This window comes from Piliocolobus tephrosceles, chromosome 13 (genome assembly GCF_002776525.5).
Source record: "Piliocolobus tephrosceles isolate RC106 chromosome 13, ASM277652v3, whole genome shotgun sequence".
Classification (NCBI taxonomy): domain Eukaryota; kingdom Metazoa; phylum Chordata; class Mammalia; order Primates; family Cercopithecidae; genus Piliocolobus; species Piliocolobus tephrosceles.
The window spans coordinates 65,291,288-65,307,394 of NC_045446.1; the positions used below are offsets into that span (position 1 = coordinate 65,291,288).

General features: G+C 51.5%; 1 protein-coding gene across 2 annotated transcripts in view; it reads left to right on the forward strand.

The window, feature by feature from the left end:
- Positions 1–8,641: 8,641 nt before the first annotated feature.
- SLCO2B1 (solute carrier organic anion transporter family member 2B1) overlaps positions 8,642–16,107 on the forward strand; it is a 43,395-nt gene continuing 35,929 nt past the window's right edge. For both annotated transcript variants that reach the window (XM_026447479.2, XM_026447480.1), the window contains exons 1-5: positions 8,642–8,768; positions 9,929–10,066; positions 11,767–11,929; positions 15,079–15,312; positions 15,580–15,678. In XM_026447479.2, coding sequence (XP_026303264.1) covers positions 8,688–8,768; positions 9,929–10,066; positions 11,767–11,929; positions 15,079–15,312; positions 15,580–15,678 — 715 coding nt within the window. In that variant the 5' untranslated portion in view covers positions 8,642–8,687. The remainder of the gene's footprint in view (positions 8,769–9,928; positions 10,067–11,766; positions 11,930–15,078; positions 15,313–15,579; positions 15,679–16,107) is intronic.

Here is a 16,107-nt window from a genome sequence, read left to right on the forward strand (position 1 = left end):
CCTCCCAAAGTGTTGGGATTACAGGCATGAGCTACCACGCCCAGCCATGTGCAGCACTTTTATGATGACAAAGCACTCTGGGCCCATTTTACAAATGAGGGTGGCCGGGCATGGTGGCTCACACCTCTAAACCCATCACTTTGGGAGGCCGAGGCAGTGGGATCTCCTGAGGACAGGAGTTCGAGACCAGCCTGACCAACATGGTGAAACCGCATCTCTACTAAAAAAAAAAAATACAAAAAATTAGCTGGGTGTGGTGGCGGGCGCCTGTAATCCCAGCTATTCTGGAGGCTGAGGCAGGAGAATTGCTTGAATCTGGGAGGCGGAGGCTGCAATGAGCCAAGATCGCACCATTGCACTCCAGCCTGGGCAACGAGAGCAGGACTCCGTCTCAAAAAAAAAAAACAAAACAAAACAAAAAACAAAAACAAATGAGGAAACAAAAGCTAGGAGGAGCTCTGTTACCTGCCCAAGGCCATGCAGCTACTCGGCAACAGAGCTGGGGCTCAAACTCGAGCCCCCCACTGGTAACAGAGGCCTTCCTGGCCTCCTCTTCCCCTCTTTCTGGACAAGACTGTACTGAAGGCTCCAATGTTCCCAGCCTGTGCCTGGTGAACATAGGCCTGAGGGAGCTGGCTCTGCAGGAAGCCTGCCCTGAGGTCCTTTCTAGACCCCAGGGTCTCTGGTGCCAAAACAGCCTGAAGATGGTCATTTGGGTCACCTTGTGTTTGGAGGACTAGAGATCCATGATCCGAGTGAGATGGGATAACATGGACCCCTTAAAGGATCAATTTAAGTACAGAGAGAGATTAGCTGGGACCACATGGAGCAGATGGAGCATGGCCTTGAGCCATAGCTGCATATCTCTGAGCCTCTGGCTCCTTGTTTTAGGCCTAGGGAGACCCTCCCTTCAGGCTGTAGTTGCCATTTTTTAGGTCATCCTGGGTCTAGATGGGGTAGCCAGGGTTACAACTGGGAACAGAAAGTCCCAGCTCAGGCTCCCTGACTGAGCTGGGAAACCACCAGAAAGTTTGCCTGGCCCCTCTGCGACCCTGCCAGATCTCCTTCAAGAAACAACAGCTGGAGTCTCACAAAGCTGGACCTCAAGCATGCTATTGTCCTCCCAGCAGACCACCCAAGGTCCTGCTGGGAGGAATTTCCCAAATATGACAGCCAAGCCCAATGCCTGGAGACATTCCCCCTTCCTGCCTTTGACTCTCTCTCCTCCAGAATGCTGGGCCAGGCCAAACAAAGAACTGGAGCATTCAGGGCCCTCATGCTGCCCCCATCCCAACTCATGTGCACCACCGCAGTCCCCACCCACAGACCCCATGCTCCAGCCTTCTCTTCCCCTTCATTTAGTTTAGTTCAATTCAACAATCTTGTTCTTTTATTGAGACAGAGTTTCCCTCTTATTGCCTAGGCTGGAGTGCAATGGCACAATCTCGGCTCAATTCGCGTACGTCAGCCTCCCAAGTAGCTGAGATTACAGGTACACGCCACCACGCCCAGCTAATCTTGGTATTTTTAGTAGAGACAGGGTTTCACCATGTTGGCCAGGCTGGTTTCCGGCTCCTGACCTCGGGTGATCCACCTGCTTCAGCCTTTCAAAGTGCTGAGATTACAGGCGTGAGCCACTGTGAGGCCAGGTGTGAGCCAGGCCTCAAAAGATAAGTGGTTTGCTGGGGATGAGGGACACTCCAGGCTGGGAGTACAGCTTGTACAAAGGCTTTGAGGTGGAAAAGAACATGACAAATTTGGGGAATTGCAAGAATCTATTGGAGCCAAGGAATAATGCTCACTAGGGTGGGGGGTACATGGGATGGGACTAGCTTCCACTAACCTTGACCTCCTTGGGGCTGAGCCTGTACTCACAGTTTGCAGATGGAGCTGGGAGTTGGGGAGGGGCTAACCATTGTTGAGGACCACAGTATATCAGGCATAGGACATTTTCCTTTAATTGTAATAAAAACACTGGGAGATAGACACTGCTCACTAACTCACAGAGAAAACAGGCTTAGAGAGGCTAAATAAGCTGTCTTAGGTCACACAGCTACGATATGACAAAACAAATATTTGAATCCAAAGTCTTCTCACCCAGAGGGTTTCAGCAGGGAACTAACATGATCCACCAGGACTGGGAGAGTACAGGACAGCGTCTGCCCTGGGGGAATTTATTGCCTAGTCAGGCAGAGAAGAGGGAAACATAAGTAATGCAAGAGAGTGACCAGCAGAAATTGGCCTGGGAGGGGGTTTTATGGAGGGAGAGATGAGAGATGAACTGGGCTGCAGGAGCTTGGCAGGGGTATCTGCAGGCCCAGGGAATCTCAGACAACTTAGGAGGTAGGAAGGGCCCAAGGCAGGGGTTTGTAGCCTTGAGATTGGCTGCCTCCCACCCCAACACCTCTGGAGGGGGGCGTCTACCATTATCATGAGGAATGGATTGCCCAGCATCTGCTGCTGGTGTTACCAGAAAGGGGTCTGGATCCAGACCCCAAGAGAGGGCTCTTGGATCTTGTGCAAGAAGGAATTCAGGGTGAGTCTGTAAAGTGAAAGCAAATTTATTAGGAAAGTAAAGGAATAAAAGAATGGCTACTCCATAGACAGAGCAGCCCCGAGGGCTGCTTGTTGATCATTTTTATGGTTATTTCATGATGATACACCAAACAAGGGGTGGATTATTCATGCCTCCTCTTTTTAGACCATATAGGGTAACTTCCTGACATTGCCATGGCATTTGTAAACTGTCATGGCACTGCTGGGAGTGTAGCAGTGACGACAACCAGAGGCCACTCTCATTGCCATCTTGGTACTGGTGGGATTTAGCCGGCTTCCTTACTGCAAGTTGTTTTATCAGCAAGGTCATTAGGACCTGTACCTTGTGCCGACCTCCTATCTCATTCCGTGACCTGGAATGCCTAACTGTTTGGGAATGTAGTCCAGTAGGTCTCAGCCTTATCTTACCCAACCCCTATTCAAGATGAAGATGGAGATGGAGATGGGTAAGAATCTCAATTCAATGGTTTTGGATTTTGTGGGGAGAGAGTCTGAGAATCTGAGGGCCACAGCCTCTTCCTTTGAAGGGCTGATCCATCTTTCAGGAAGTTTCTCTAAAGAACAATCAAACCATTTGCTTTGGATAGACAGTCTAGGAAGAGGGAAAAAATTGCTAATGAAAACAGTGAAATAGCAAATACCATCATGTGTATGTAGATGTGTAAGGTACAGTTTGGGGTTTTTAGCGCTCAGGCTGAATGTGGGGATACATGGTTTTCGTCCTCAGGAGATGCTTTCTGCACCAGGAAGGAGAGATTATAGTCCCTGCATTGTAGCCGGGGGCTTCAAGCCTGTATCACTGCCTCCTAGCCAGTGAGTGTGCCTGGAGAGAAGGGGTCCAGTTCCTTGGGTCCTGTGGTTGGTTACGGCTTGAATGAGAGAGGGAAAGAGATGATCCAGAGATGGATGAATGGCAATGTCAGGATGGAGGGGTTTACCTGGAGGAAGACCAGGTGTGTGTGGAAGGGGATGGGTCCAGCTGGGCCCGATTGCCTCAGATGTGCTTGAATATTTATCAGGAGAAGAGAGCAATGGCCCCCAGGAAAGGAGAGCAAGGGCCACCTATATGTCAGGCCAGCTGCCCCAGAGGCCTTACCTCTTTGAGGTCGTATAGAGGAGAAGAGATTTCTTGTCCTCACTCTTTGCTAGGCTGGTGGCTGAAGTCACTATAACAAAAGACAACGTAACAGGAGAAAAGCATACACATTTATTTGGCTTTTAAAAATTTGATTTACTTTAATTATTATTATTTTTACATAGAGATGGGGTCTCACCATGTCACCCAGGCTAGTCTGGAACTACTGGGCTTGGTAATTCTCCCACCTCGGCCTCCCAAAGTGTTGGAATTACAGGCGTGAGCCACTGCACCTGGCCCAAATTTATTTAATGTAAGTTTTCCATGACACGGGGGCCTTCAGAAATGAAGACCCAAAGAAATGGGAAAACCCGCGTATTCTTAAATTTTTTAGTTTTTATTATTTTTAATTTAATTTAATTTAATTATTTATTTTTTGAGACAGGGTCTCACCCTGTTGCCCAGGCTGGAGTGCAGTGGCATGATCTTGGCTTACTGCAACCTCTGCCTCCTCGGCTCAAGTGATCCTCTTGCCTCAGCCTCCCGAGTAGCTGGGATTACAGGCATGCACCACCACACCTGGCTAATCTTTTGCGTTTGTAGTAGAGATGAGGCTTCACCATGTTGTCCATGCTGGTTTATTGTTTTTTAATCATCTAGCCTAAAATGTCAAAAACTTGTGACTTTTTATGCCAAGTTTGATGAAGAAGTATATAGTTGTGGAGAAGTATTGCACAAAGAGGGTGTGTGCTAATGGTGATAAACTTGGGGAAATCTAGCAAGGCCTGTTTGTTCAGATTCTTCTCTGTGTCCTTGCGTCTTCAAAGTTAAGGCTGTTTCTTTTCTCCAGGTAGAAAGAGAGTAACTCTCAAATGAGGATCTTATGACCTGTTTCAGGGTGAAAGGCGGGAGAAGGTCAGAGTGGTGTGACTGTCCTAAGTTTTAGGACCTGCTTCTACTGTTTTCTCAAATGTGGCCAAGGTGCCATATTTGGGGAATAGTGTGTCCTGAATTCCATCAGTAAATACTGTTATCTTCACCTTACAAATGGGGAAACTGAGGCTCAGAAAGCTCAAAGGATGTGCCCAGGCTCACACAATGGGCTTGTAGCACAGCTGGGATTCCAACCCAGGTCTGAGGCCTTAAAGCCTATTCTAAGCCTCACATTTCCCTGAGATCTGCCCTTTGTAGCTGGGAGGCAGCCAAAGGAAGCAGAATCCCGGGCCTTTCCTGTGGAGAACAGGTAAAGGAAGGTGGTCCTTGCAGTCAGGCTGGTCTCTGAAACCCTGCTCCTCATTACCCAGACTCAGGTGGTGTGGAGAATGCTGACTCTACACATGAAGGGCAGCCTTGAAGGGGGAGTCTCCGACTGACCAGACACATGGGAAATGAAGTTTGTGGCTGACAGACTTTCAGGAACCTGTCTGACTGTCTTATGAGGAGCTGCAGGCAGGTGGCTGACTGACGGTCTAAACGGACAGCTCTCCTGAAAGACAGTGGCCCGCTGGCTGGCTGGCTTACCAGCAGGTGGACACGGTGTGCCTGCACGAGTGATCAGCCAAGTGACCGATTGACAGTCAGGCACACAGACCCACTGTGGGTCCCTAGCCCCTGGAGCCACCTGGCCTACGTGGGATCCCAAAACTTAGCTGCCCACCTGGGAGAGAGAGAGACTGGGTTTTTTAATCTAGGGCTTGTCTCACTGCCCCAGGTCCCCTCATTCTCACAGGCGACTGCCAGCCCAGCCCAGGTTCAGTCCCATGGCCGTCCCCTCCTCCTGTCAGGGGTGGCCCCTGACAAAGGCCCCACAGAACAGGGCAGGGCCTCAGTGCCCTTCAACAGGAGGACATGCAGCCCTGGACTTGACCATCCTTCCAAGGGGAGTTCTGCCCTGAGTCAGGGAGGCAAAGGTTTGCTGTCAGGGCATCAGTAGAGACCCCAGCCCACAGGAAAGGCTTGGAGGGGGTGGACAGCCTGTCTGACAAGCCCCATTCAGTGACCGACTGACCCCCCAAATACATGACTCGTGCACCTCTCAGAGCCAGGAGGAACGTAGCCAGTGCTTCCCTCCCCTGCCCAGAGGCACAGGCTGTGGACTTTGCCCTCCACAAACAGCCATATCTCTAAATAATAAAGTAATCCCAGGAAGGCTCTGAGTCTTGACACAAGAGGCCGGGATTGAACCTTCAGGGAGAGCCAGAGGTGAGGCTGGAGTGGGAGCTCACCTGAGGCAGGTGAGCAGGTTCCATGAGTGGGCAGGTGAGAGGCTGTGGGGCTGGAACTGGGGTTAGACAGGCTGGGGCACAGCAAGAATGTCTCCAGTATACCCAGGAAGCTAAATGGAGGATCCAGGGTCTGGCCTGGAGCGGGGGGCCTCATGTTCTGAGCCAGCCCACAGGCCTTCCACCCCTCTGCCCCATCCATTCCTTGGGTTTCCTTCAGAGCTGGGGCTCCAGGTCAGGGGCTTCTGCTCCCAGCCTCAGCTCCCACTCTCTCATCTGGTTGGCTTGGCCCCTTGGTGGACTGGCACTGCTACCTATGAAGTGATCTGGCTAGGTTTGGTTGGGCCAAGACAGAGAAAAGCACTGTGCTTCTTCCCCTTGTCAGATTTGTACAAGGAGCATTGAGTGACATTGAGTTTAACACCTACCCGGACTTGAGTCCTGGGACCAATACTAACCAGCAAAGCTAGTTCCTCTGAGCCTAGGTGTCGTTATCAGAAGCATAGAGATAATAAGACACCAAAGGGACAGAGCTGTGGAGAGGGTTCATGGGCCAGTGCACAGAAAGCCTGTGGCACAGAGCCCAGACTACAGCAGGTAACCCACTGCTGCCAGTGAGAGGAGCTGAGGCTCAGAAATGGTCCCCTCCACCTCCTCTGGGAGCCTTTGCTTTGAACTGCCTTACTTCCTCCTTGCCTTTACAGTGACTCCCACTGAGTGTCCCACGACACTCCTCTTCCCTAGGCCAATTTCCCATCTCCTCCTGTCAGGTGTCAGTTTTGTTTCAACAGTTCCTTGCTTCCTCTGAGTGTTTATGCCCCCAAGAGGGACTCCTCCCTAGCCACACGCACTTCCATTTCCTCAGCCAAATTCCTCAACCTGTTTGTATGGACGTTTCTCCAAAGCAAGATATACAAGTGGCAGTAGGCACACGAAAAGATTCTCAACATCATTAGTCATTAGGGAAATGCAAACCAAAACCACACTGAGATACCACCTGTCCCCTATGAAGATGGTTATAATTGAAAAGACAGACAATAAAAGTACTAGCAAAGATGTAGAGAAATTGGAACATTGCTGGAGGGAGTGTAAAATGGTGTTGCCACTGTGGAAAATGGTTTGGCAGTTCCTCACATAGTTAAACACAGAATTATTTTATATGAACGTATGACCCAGCAATTCTGCTCCTAGGTATACACCCAAGAGAATTGAAAATGTATATCTGCATAAAAATTTGTACATGAATGTTTCTAATACCTGAAACTTGAAAACATTATGCTAAGTGAAAGAAGCCAGTCACAAAAGGCCACATATTGTGTGATTTTATTTATATGAAATGTTCAGAATATAGGCAAATTCATAGAGACAAAAAGTAGATGAGTGCCAGGGAAGAGGGAGGAATGGAGGGTGACTACAGATGGGTACGGGACTTCTTATGAGGGAATGAAAATATTCTGGAATTAGATAGTGGAGATAGTTGTACAGCTTTGTAAATATACTAAAACCCACTGGATTGTGCACTTTTAAAAGGGTGGATTTTATGACTCTAAATTACATCTCAATTTTTAAAATCCTCAGGCTCCCAGGTACCCTGTAAGAGGAGCACAAAAACTTCACCTGTGGTGGTTCAGGGCCTCTGTAGCCCCCTCCCTGAGTTTGTCTTTCAGCCCTGGAGACACAGTGAGAGTCCCCCAGGTCAGAGGAATCCTGAGGTCAATTTTCAGGCTCCAGAAAGAGCATGCTGAGTGAGAGGAAACTCCTGCCTGTGGTGAGAGGGACATAAAACAATGGAGGCTTCCGGCAGGAAGTGGAGCCGCAGGAGGGGAGGAAGGCCGGGGAGACCAGGGCTGCCAGGAAGAGCAGGTGGTTTCAGTCTAAATGAAGGGGTGGAGTCTGAAGTTTGGACTTCCGGGCTCCCCACTGAGAGTGAGCTCAGGAGACCCTGGGAGATGCTTCTGAAGGGGTTGAACTTTCCTCTCATTGCAGTGAGTGAGATACTGAGGGTTACCATAGTTACCATGTGAGGAAAACCAACATGCGTAAAGGAGGCCGAGTGTCCAAGACAGCTCTGTGTCCTCAGTTATCACCCCATGGGCCTCTGTCCACAAGGGTGTTAAATGAGATGAGCTCGGGGGCCCTTTCCGCCCTGACCAGCAACATGGTCTGATGGTGTGATGTGGGGACTGGCTGGTTAGCTCTGTGATGACATGCACAGGGGTTCCCTGTGCAGAGGTTGGAATCTACTCCGCAGTTGGAATCTATTCCGCAATACACCGCAGAAAAGCCTTTATTCCCTGACTATGGACCTAGCCTTGACCCTGCCCCTGGCTCCAGACCTCTGATCCTAGACTGAACCAAACAGTCCCAGGCCCAGACTCAGTCTCCAAGAGCACAGGCTGTCTCACAACTCAAGGCAGGCTGAGAATGTGCATGGCTCACCCTCCTGCGGGGGCCACTGCCTGCAGTTTTGCTGTGTGGGGAAGTCAGCAGCTTCTCCCCAGAAGGGAAGTTTTGCTGGGAGCAGAGTGAGGTGTGAAATAGGTACCCAGTAGGCATTGGGTCAGTAGGGGCACAGGGACGCACACCCTTTTAGGAAAGTCCCTTCCAGAACTGTGACCTAAGAATGAGGAAGGCTGAAGGTGATTTGATTCTCGGATTCTCATCAACCACTAAGAACCCTTCCTCCTGAAAGACCTTGGTTCTGAGGTCTAGGGCTACCTGATCAGGTCAGGGCCATTCTCTGGGATTCTATCTATTCTCCTTCCCTGGTTTTCTGTCCCTCAGGGCCAGCAGGTGAGGGACCCCAGGTACCAGACAAGGAAACCAAGGCCACGATGGGCGCAGAAAACACACCTGGAGGCAAAGCCAGCCCAGACCCTCAGGACATGCGGCCAAGTGTGTTCCATAACATCAAGGTACCTCTCAGGGCCTGGCAGGGGACTATGAGTCTAGAAGAGCAGGCTCTGCCACGTACTGGCTGTGTAATGCCAAGGAAGACTTTCTCTGAGCCTCAGTTTCCTCATCTATACAATGGGTGGCTGTGAGGATCAAAGAGATGATCTACAAAAGCACTCAGCTGGGTTTCGGGCACATGGAAGGTGGCCAGTATGTGTTCGCTCCTCCCAGGGAGGAAAGGGGTGCTCTTGGAGGAGTACAGGATGAGGCACCCCTTGTTTTCCACTTTCCCTGAGAAATAGAGAAGTACCCTGGGGATCCTGAACCTGTGTGGATACTGGGAGTCCTGGCTCCACCAAGGGCAGCTGTGAACCTCCAACGTCCACTGGAGCCCACTGGGTGCCAGGCCCTGTGCCGGGTGCCCTCACACATGATCTTATTTAGTTCTCACAATATTCCTGGGAACTCAGGCTGTTGTCCTCATTGTACAGATGAGGAAACTGAGACTCAGAACAGAGTGAATATATTAAGCTTTGTCATAAATACTCTATTTTTTAATCATTTGAAGTTTTTCTTCTCTTAGGAATTCTCTTAGAGTTTTTCAGGAGGAGACTCCAGGCGGGCTGGGATGTTTGGGGTAGCGTTCAGTGTGTGCAGGTGGCCTCACAGTGCCACTCTGGGAGAGGACTAGTGGGTGTGGGATAGAGAAGGATCTGGGTGAATCTGGGATAGCTTCCCTGAGAAAGGGGCAGGATGGTGGAACTGGGACGAAAGTCCAGCCCAGCCAAGGGGGGCTCTGAGAGTCAAAGGGGCTCCCACCATTCCTGGCCATGGGAAGACCCTACTCTTGGTCTTATGGCTCTTCAACAGCCCCCAGGTCCCTGGAGTGTACTCAGGATGGCTTTTCTAGTTTTTAGTCCTGTATGAGAAGCTGTGAGCTACACCAATCACCATCTCTCTCTGCCCCCTACCTCCTCTGGCCTTTCTTCCCTTCCTGTCTTTCTCTCCCCTCCGTCCTCCTCTGCCTGTCTCCTTTGGTCTCTCTCTGTCTCTCTGCTGTTGGTCACTCTCCCGCTCTCTGTTCCCCCATCTCTGTTCCTTGCTGCTCTCTCTGCCTCCTTCCCTCTCTTTGTCTCCCCCTGCACTGCCCACATCTGCCTGCCTCCCGGTCCCCCTACAGCTGTTCGTCCTGTGCCACAGTCTGCTGCAGCTGGCGCAGCTCATGATCTCCGGCTACCTTAAGAGCTCCATCTCCACAGTGGAAAAGCGCTTCGGCCTCTCCAGCCAGACGTCGGGGCTGCTGGTCTCCTTCAACGAGGTACAGGCCTCACCCAGCCACAGGGGTGGACACTGAGGGAGACTTGCACTGCACCTTCCACCAACCTTCCCTCTCACTACCCCACCTTAAGGCCTTCCCCTCCCAGTGCCCTCAGGCAACCCCTGTCCCAGCGCCTGCCTGAAACCTCGGAGCGTTTGCAGCTGTCTTCTAGGACCTGGACTTAATTGTCTCCCCTTGGGAACCTCTACTGTGTCAGGTCCAGGGATATTTCAGAGCTAGCCAGGGTCCCCATATCCACCCAGTCCCCTTTTGCATCCTTTACCTTTTCAGGCACCCAGTTATTGCCTGTCCCAGGAAGGAATCAAAGAAAGCCACTCAACGGTAGTGAGAGAGGCTTAAACTGCATCAAGAGCAGAACCTCTGGGCCTTAGGGTGGTTGAGGGAGGGATACCAAGGCGCAGGGTGTCTGTCCTTAGAACTGCCTGGGGATTCACAAGCCTGTGGGGCCCGCAGCCAAGCAGGGAGGAGCAGATGAGCTGCTTTGGGTGGATTTGGAGATCAGAGTCCAGCTGTGTCCCAGTCCTTCAGTCCTTCCCCTCCCAGATGTTTTTACCCTGAAGAAAGTTGTCTTTCTCCCCGTCCCCCGTGCAGATTCCCATGAAATTCTCCCCCTGGGTAATGTGTCACATTCCTCACTGTGTCATATTCCTCACAACTCAAGGCCGTCCAGCTGCAGCGTCCCCGGATCCTCTTCAGCACCTGCGTCAGAGGTGGGAGGGGAAAGTCCTTACCCTGCTCTGGGAGCTTGGGCAAGTCACTCCCCCGTCTCTGAGCCTCAGGGCCTATCTATGGATACGGCCACTATGGAGTATAGCTGTACTTTCCAGGGTCAGCCATTCCCTGGCTCCCCCGCTGACACTGCCCCACTCCCCCAGCGAGGAGGGTCTGGGACTCACCCACCGTCACCAACCAATAAGCAGCAGAGTTAATGCGCTCCCTGCTCATGGTGCAGAGACTGTCCCTGCCCTGCAAGCTCTGAAGTCCCCTCCTGAACTCACATCCTAGGATTGTGATCCTAAGGCTCAAAATGTCAAGCCATAGGCCAGGCACGGTGGCTCACACCTGTAATCCCAGCACTTTGGGAGGCCGAGGTGGGTGAATCACTTGAGGTCAGGAGTTCAAGATCTGCCTGGTCAACACTGTGAAACCCCGTACCTACTAAAAATGCAAATATTAGCCAAGCATGGTGGCACATGCCTGTAATCTCAGTTATTTGGGTGGCTGAGGCAGGATAATTGCTCAAACCCGGAAGAAGGAGGTTGCAGTGAGCCGAGGTTGCACCATTGCCCTCCGGCCAGGGCAATAAGAGCAAAACTCTGTCTAAAAAAAAAAAAAAAGAAAAATCCAAGCCTTGACCTGGCTTTAGACTTTGTTTACGACATTCCTGAAACTCGAAATCCCTTCATTTGATGGCCCATCCTCCCCATGTTTTAACGTGGAGTCCAATCTGTGTTCAGAATGGAATTGAACTCCTAGATTTCTCCGCTCTGCCCTCATTTCTCTCCTCTAAGGGGGCAGTGCGGCCCTTCTGAGGGGGACCCAGGAGAGGGACCCAGATGATTTTTATTCAGTCCGTTATTCAGATGGGCATACTGAAGTTGGAGATAGAGATAAGGATGGTGCAGGCCCCCAGCCCTGGGCACTGTTCCACCTTAATGGGTCACCTGGTCCCTTTGCAGGTGGGGAACACAGCCTTGATTGTGTTTGTGAGCTATTTTGGCAGCCGGGTGCACCGACCACGAATGATTGGCTATGGGGCTATCCTTGTGGCCCTGGCGGGCCTGCTCATGACTCTCCCGCACTTCATCTCAGAGCCATACCGCTACGACAACACCAGCCCCGGTAAGAGCAGCAGGGCTGGGCAGGAATGGGACATGAGCCTCTGCATTGCTTTGCGCTGGGGCCCACCCACAGGCCTTCATTGGGCAGGATACACCCTAGCACCCCAGGACAGCTGTTAGTCCCCCACCCCACCCAGCTCCCCAGGCCCCAGCCCCAGTGCAGAGGGGTGAGGGCCTGCCTGTATGTCACTGTGGGTTTTTTTAAGTGGGGGTGAATTTACAGCGCAGCCTACTTTGAGGGCCTGGCATGCAGTAGACCCTCAGGAATTGCCTGTGTAGTAATAATAGTGTCCTACACTACTCACTATGCACCAGACACTGCTCTAAGCACTTAATGTGTAGTCATGCATTTAATCCTCATAAAAGACATTGGGAAAAGAAAGAAAGAATGAGTGAATGAACAAATTTTAAAAATGAAAGAATTCTGGACAGGAATGGTGAAGCCATGTTCAGCCCAGTGGGATTTTGTTGAGGCCCTACTTGACAAAGGGATGCCTGTCTCTTAGAGAATGACCCTAACAACCTGAGCCCTCACTTTATTCCTTCCCTCTCCTACCCACTCACCCACCCACCCACTCACCCATCTGTCCATCTATCCATTCATCCATATCTATCCACCCATCGATCCATCCACCTACTCATCCATCTATTTATCTATTCATCCATCCAGTGGAACACCCAACAAACTCTTAATGCTGCCTACTTCGTGCCTGAACCTCTCAGGGGAATCAGTTCTTTTTACTCTAGGGAACTCCCAGCCTGGGAGAGGAGACAGAAAAAACAAAAAACAGTTGTGTGACGAGGGAAGCACGGGGCCGGGGGGAGCCCACACTCCAGCCTGGCATGGAGGAAGCCTTCCTAGGGGAGGAAGACTGTCAGAGAACAGCCTTCCTCCCTCACCTTCCCACCAGCTCATGCCTCTAAAGTCCCACTCTGTACCAGACCAGAGGACAGGGATAGGGGAGAGAAGATGAAGCAGACATGACCCAGTGGGGTGCAGGGTTGGCATGAACACGGGCAACTCTGCCACAAGGTATAGAGCCAGGCACCTTGGGAGGTGACCAGAGGAGGCCATTAGAGTCCTGAATAAGGGAAGGACCCTGGCAACTGGAGGGAACTGGAGGGGTTAGAGGAGGTGGCACTTGAGCTGCAGCTTAGAGAGAAGGTGGCAGGGGAGGGCATGGGTGCAGAGGCAGGGAAATGGGAAAGCCCAGCACGTGCGTGAAGAATGCGGAGTGGTTCTCTAGGCCTGCATGGAAACTTGTCAAGAGAACTGCTTGGAATACCAAAAAACAATACTTCCTCACATTTCTTTGTACAGAATTTTCACTTTACAGAGGTTCTTCTGTGCAAGGACACACATGTTCTTCATCCTCACTACCATACAACCTCCGTCTGCAATAGGTCCCCTGAATCCTCAAGCAAATCCCTTCTCCTGTCTGAGCCTCCATCTTTACATCAACCCAAAGAATGGGAGAGACTCAGGGATCTCCAAACGCCCCTCCTGTTCTGACACTCCAGGTTATTCCATTCACTCATTCTTCATCCAATACTGATGAAGTTGTGTTCTGTGCCAGGCCCTCTACGGGGCACTGGGGACACAGGGATGGGGAAGGCAGACATAACCTCTCTAATAATTGTCACATCTAACGTCTAATAGGCCCCATGCCTGGGCACGCTCACTATCCACCACCCTTAACGTTCACGACCCCAGAAGGCAGGGATTATCATTACTTCCTCACAAGTGAGGAAACCAAGGCTCAGAGAGGGGAGGAACTGCCCCAAGGACACACCCAGGTAGCGCTACCTTAGCTGCTGCTCTGAACTGCTGAATTCTTCCACTTCTGAATTCCTTATCTGGAGAACTTTCTTCTTTTTTTCTTTTTCTTTTGAGATGGAAGCTCACTCTGTCGCCCAGGATGGAGTGCGGTGGTGCAAACTTGGCTCACTGCAACCTCCACTCCCAGGTTCAAACAATTCTCCTGCCTCAGCCTCCTGAGTAGCTGGGATTACAGGCATGTGGCACCACACCTGGCTAATTTTTATATTTTAGTAGTGATGGGGTTTCTCCATGTTGGCCAGCCTGGTCTCAAACTCCTGACCTCAAGTGATTCCCCCTGCTCGGCCTCCCAAAGTGCTGGGATTACAGGCATGAGCCACAGCACCTGGGCAAACTTTGTTCTTTCTTTCATGTGAAAGATGAAGAAACCAAGGCCCAGAGCGAGTAAGGGCCTCTGTCAAGTCACACAGCAAGTCCCAGGCAGCCTCCATGGAAGGCTTCTTTCAGGTTCTTGACCTTGGTTCACATGGCTCTTTGCAGCCCAAGGAAGTGGCTCTCCTGGCTGAGTTGACACAGCTCAGAGTCTCAGCTCCGTAAATGGAGGGCCACAGAGAGAAGGCGGCTTCTACCACCACATTTGGGATAATAATAGTGTGAGGGTCTCCTCGAGTTTGCTCACCAAATATTGGTGAGCTCCAGGGAACAAATGTCAGGTACTAAATTAAGAAATTCTTTTCTGTACACTGCATCTGTGTCCCAAGCTGACACTGAACCCTCCCCCAAAGTGAACGCCAAGGGCCCCAGGGCCCTCCACAATCCAGCCCCAGCTGCCCCACCCTGCTTCACCGTGATTTCAACCCTGGCCTTGCCCTCACACTTTGTGATCTAGCCATTCTGAACTTCTCATTCTCCTGGCACGGTGCCCTGTCAAGTCTCTGGGTTTTACCTGTACTGTGACCTCTCCCTAAAACACCCCTCCCCTCCCTCTTTTTCTGGTAAATTGTGTTTATTCTTCTGGCCCCAGTTCAAACTGCACCCCCTTTGACCGCCCCGCCCCACGCAGGGGCCGCCGTTGCTGTGGCCCTTGCAAATGCCTCTGCTCAGAAAGGTGGTATAGGGCAGTTTAAGAGCATGGACCCTAAAGCCAGACCCCCTGGATTCCAATCCTGGCCCTGTCCCCTTACTAGGTGCTGTCTAAGCATCAGTTTCCTCACCTGTGAAACAGGCGTAATGAGGGCACTCCCCCTCGAGGTTTGCTGTGGGGCTTGAATTATTTTTATACACAGCACTTAGAAGAGTACCTTCCCCCGGGGTAAGTGCTATTTAAGTCTTAGCTATTGTTGTAATATTTTTTCATTGTCGTCTCTCAGAGGATATGCCACAGGACTTCAAGGCTTCCCTGTGCCTGCCCACAACCTCAGCCCCAGCCCGGACCCACTCCAACGGCAACTGCTCGAGCTACACAGAAACCCGGCATCTGAGTGTGGTGGGGATCATGTTCGTGGCACAGACTCTGCTGGGCGTGGGTGGGGTGCCCATTCAGCCCTTTGGCATCTCCTACATCGATGACTTTGCCCACAACAGCAACTCGCCCCTCTACCTTGGTGAGGACCGATCTCATCCCTTGGCCTCTGATGGTCAGGCCAGGCTCAGCTAGGAGGAAGAGAGGAAGAGAGACCCAGGGTTGGGGCTGGAGGTGGAGTCCCTGCCCCCTGCCCCATCTGGCCAGGAAAGGTCCAGGGAAGCCCTGGAGACTTCCCCATCCCTGACCAGGGGAGACAGAGTGTTCTTGCCCATCACAGACTGGGCAGGCACTGGTCTGCGGAGGGAAGCCAGGGCCAGAGGATCCTAACCCAGGCTTTGTGTTGTAGGGATCCTGTTTGCAGTGACCATGATGGGGCCAGGCCTGGCCTTTGGGCTGGGCAGCCTCATGCTGCGCCTTTATGTGGACATTAACCAGATGCCAGAAGGTGAGCCTCAGGAGCACACGTTTGCTAGACCCTAGCTAACTGACTGCTACTCATAGGAGACACTGAGCCAGGGAACCTCGGTTCAAATCCTAACAGCACCACTGACCTTGGGCAAGCCTCTTAGCCTCTCGAACCTCAGTTTTCTCATCTGTGAGAAAATCTCTGTCATGTCTGTCTCCTAAAGTTGCGATTGGAGTCCAGTGAGATGGTGGAGGTAAACTGCAAAGTGCCATCAGATGAGGAACCGTGGCTGCTGTCACTACTATTACTAGGAGTCTTCGCCTTGTTCCATACCCCACCTTCCCCAGGCCCTCAGCCCCCTGCTCACACATGCTGTGGGGCAGGTGAAAGAGCATACTCTTTTGACCTATAGGGAACCTCCGTCTTTAGGGGGAAACAAGACTTGAGTTAAACAGAAAAGACAGTGCA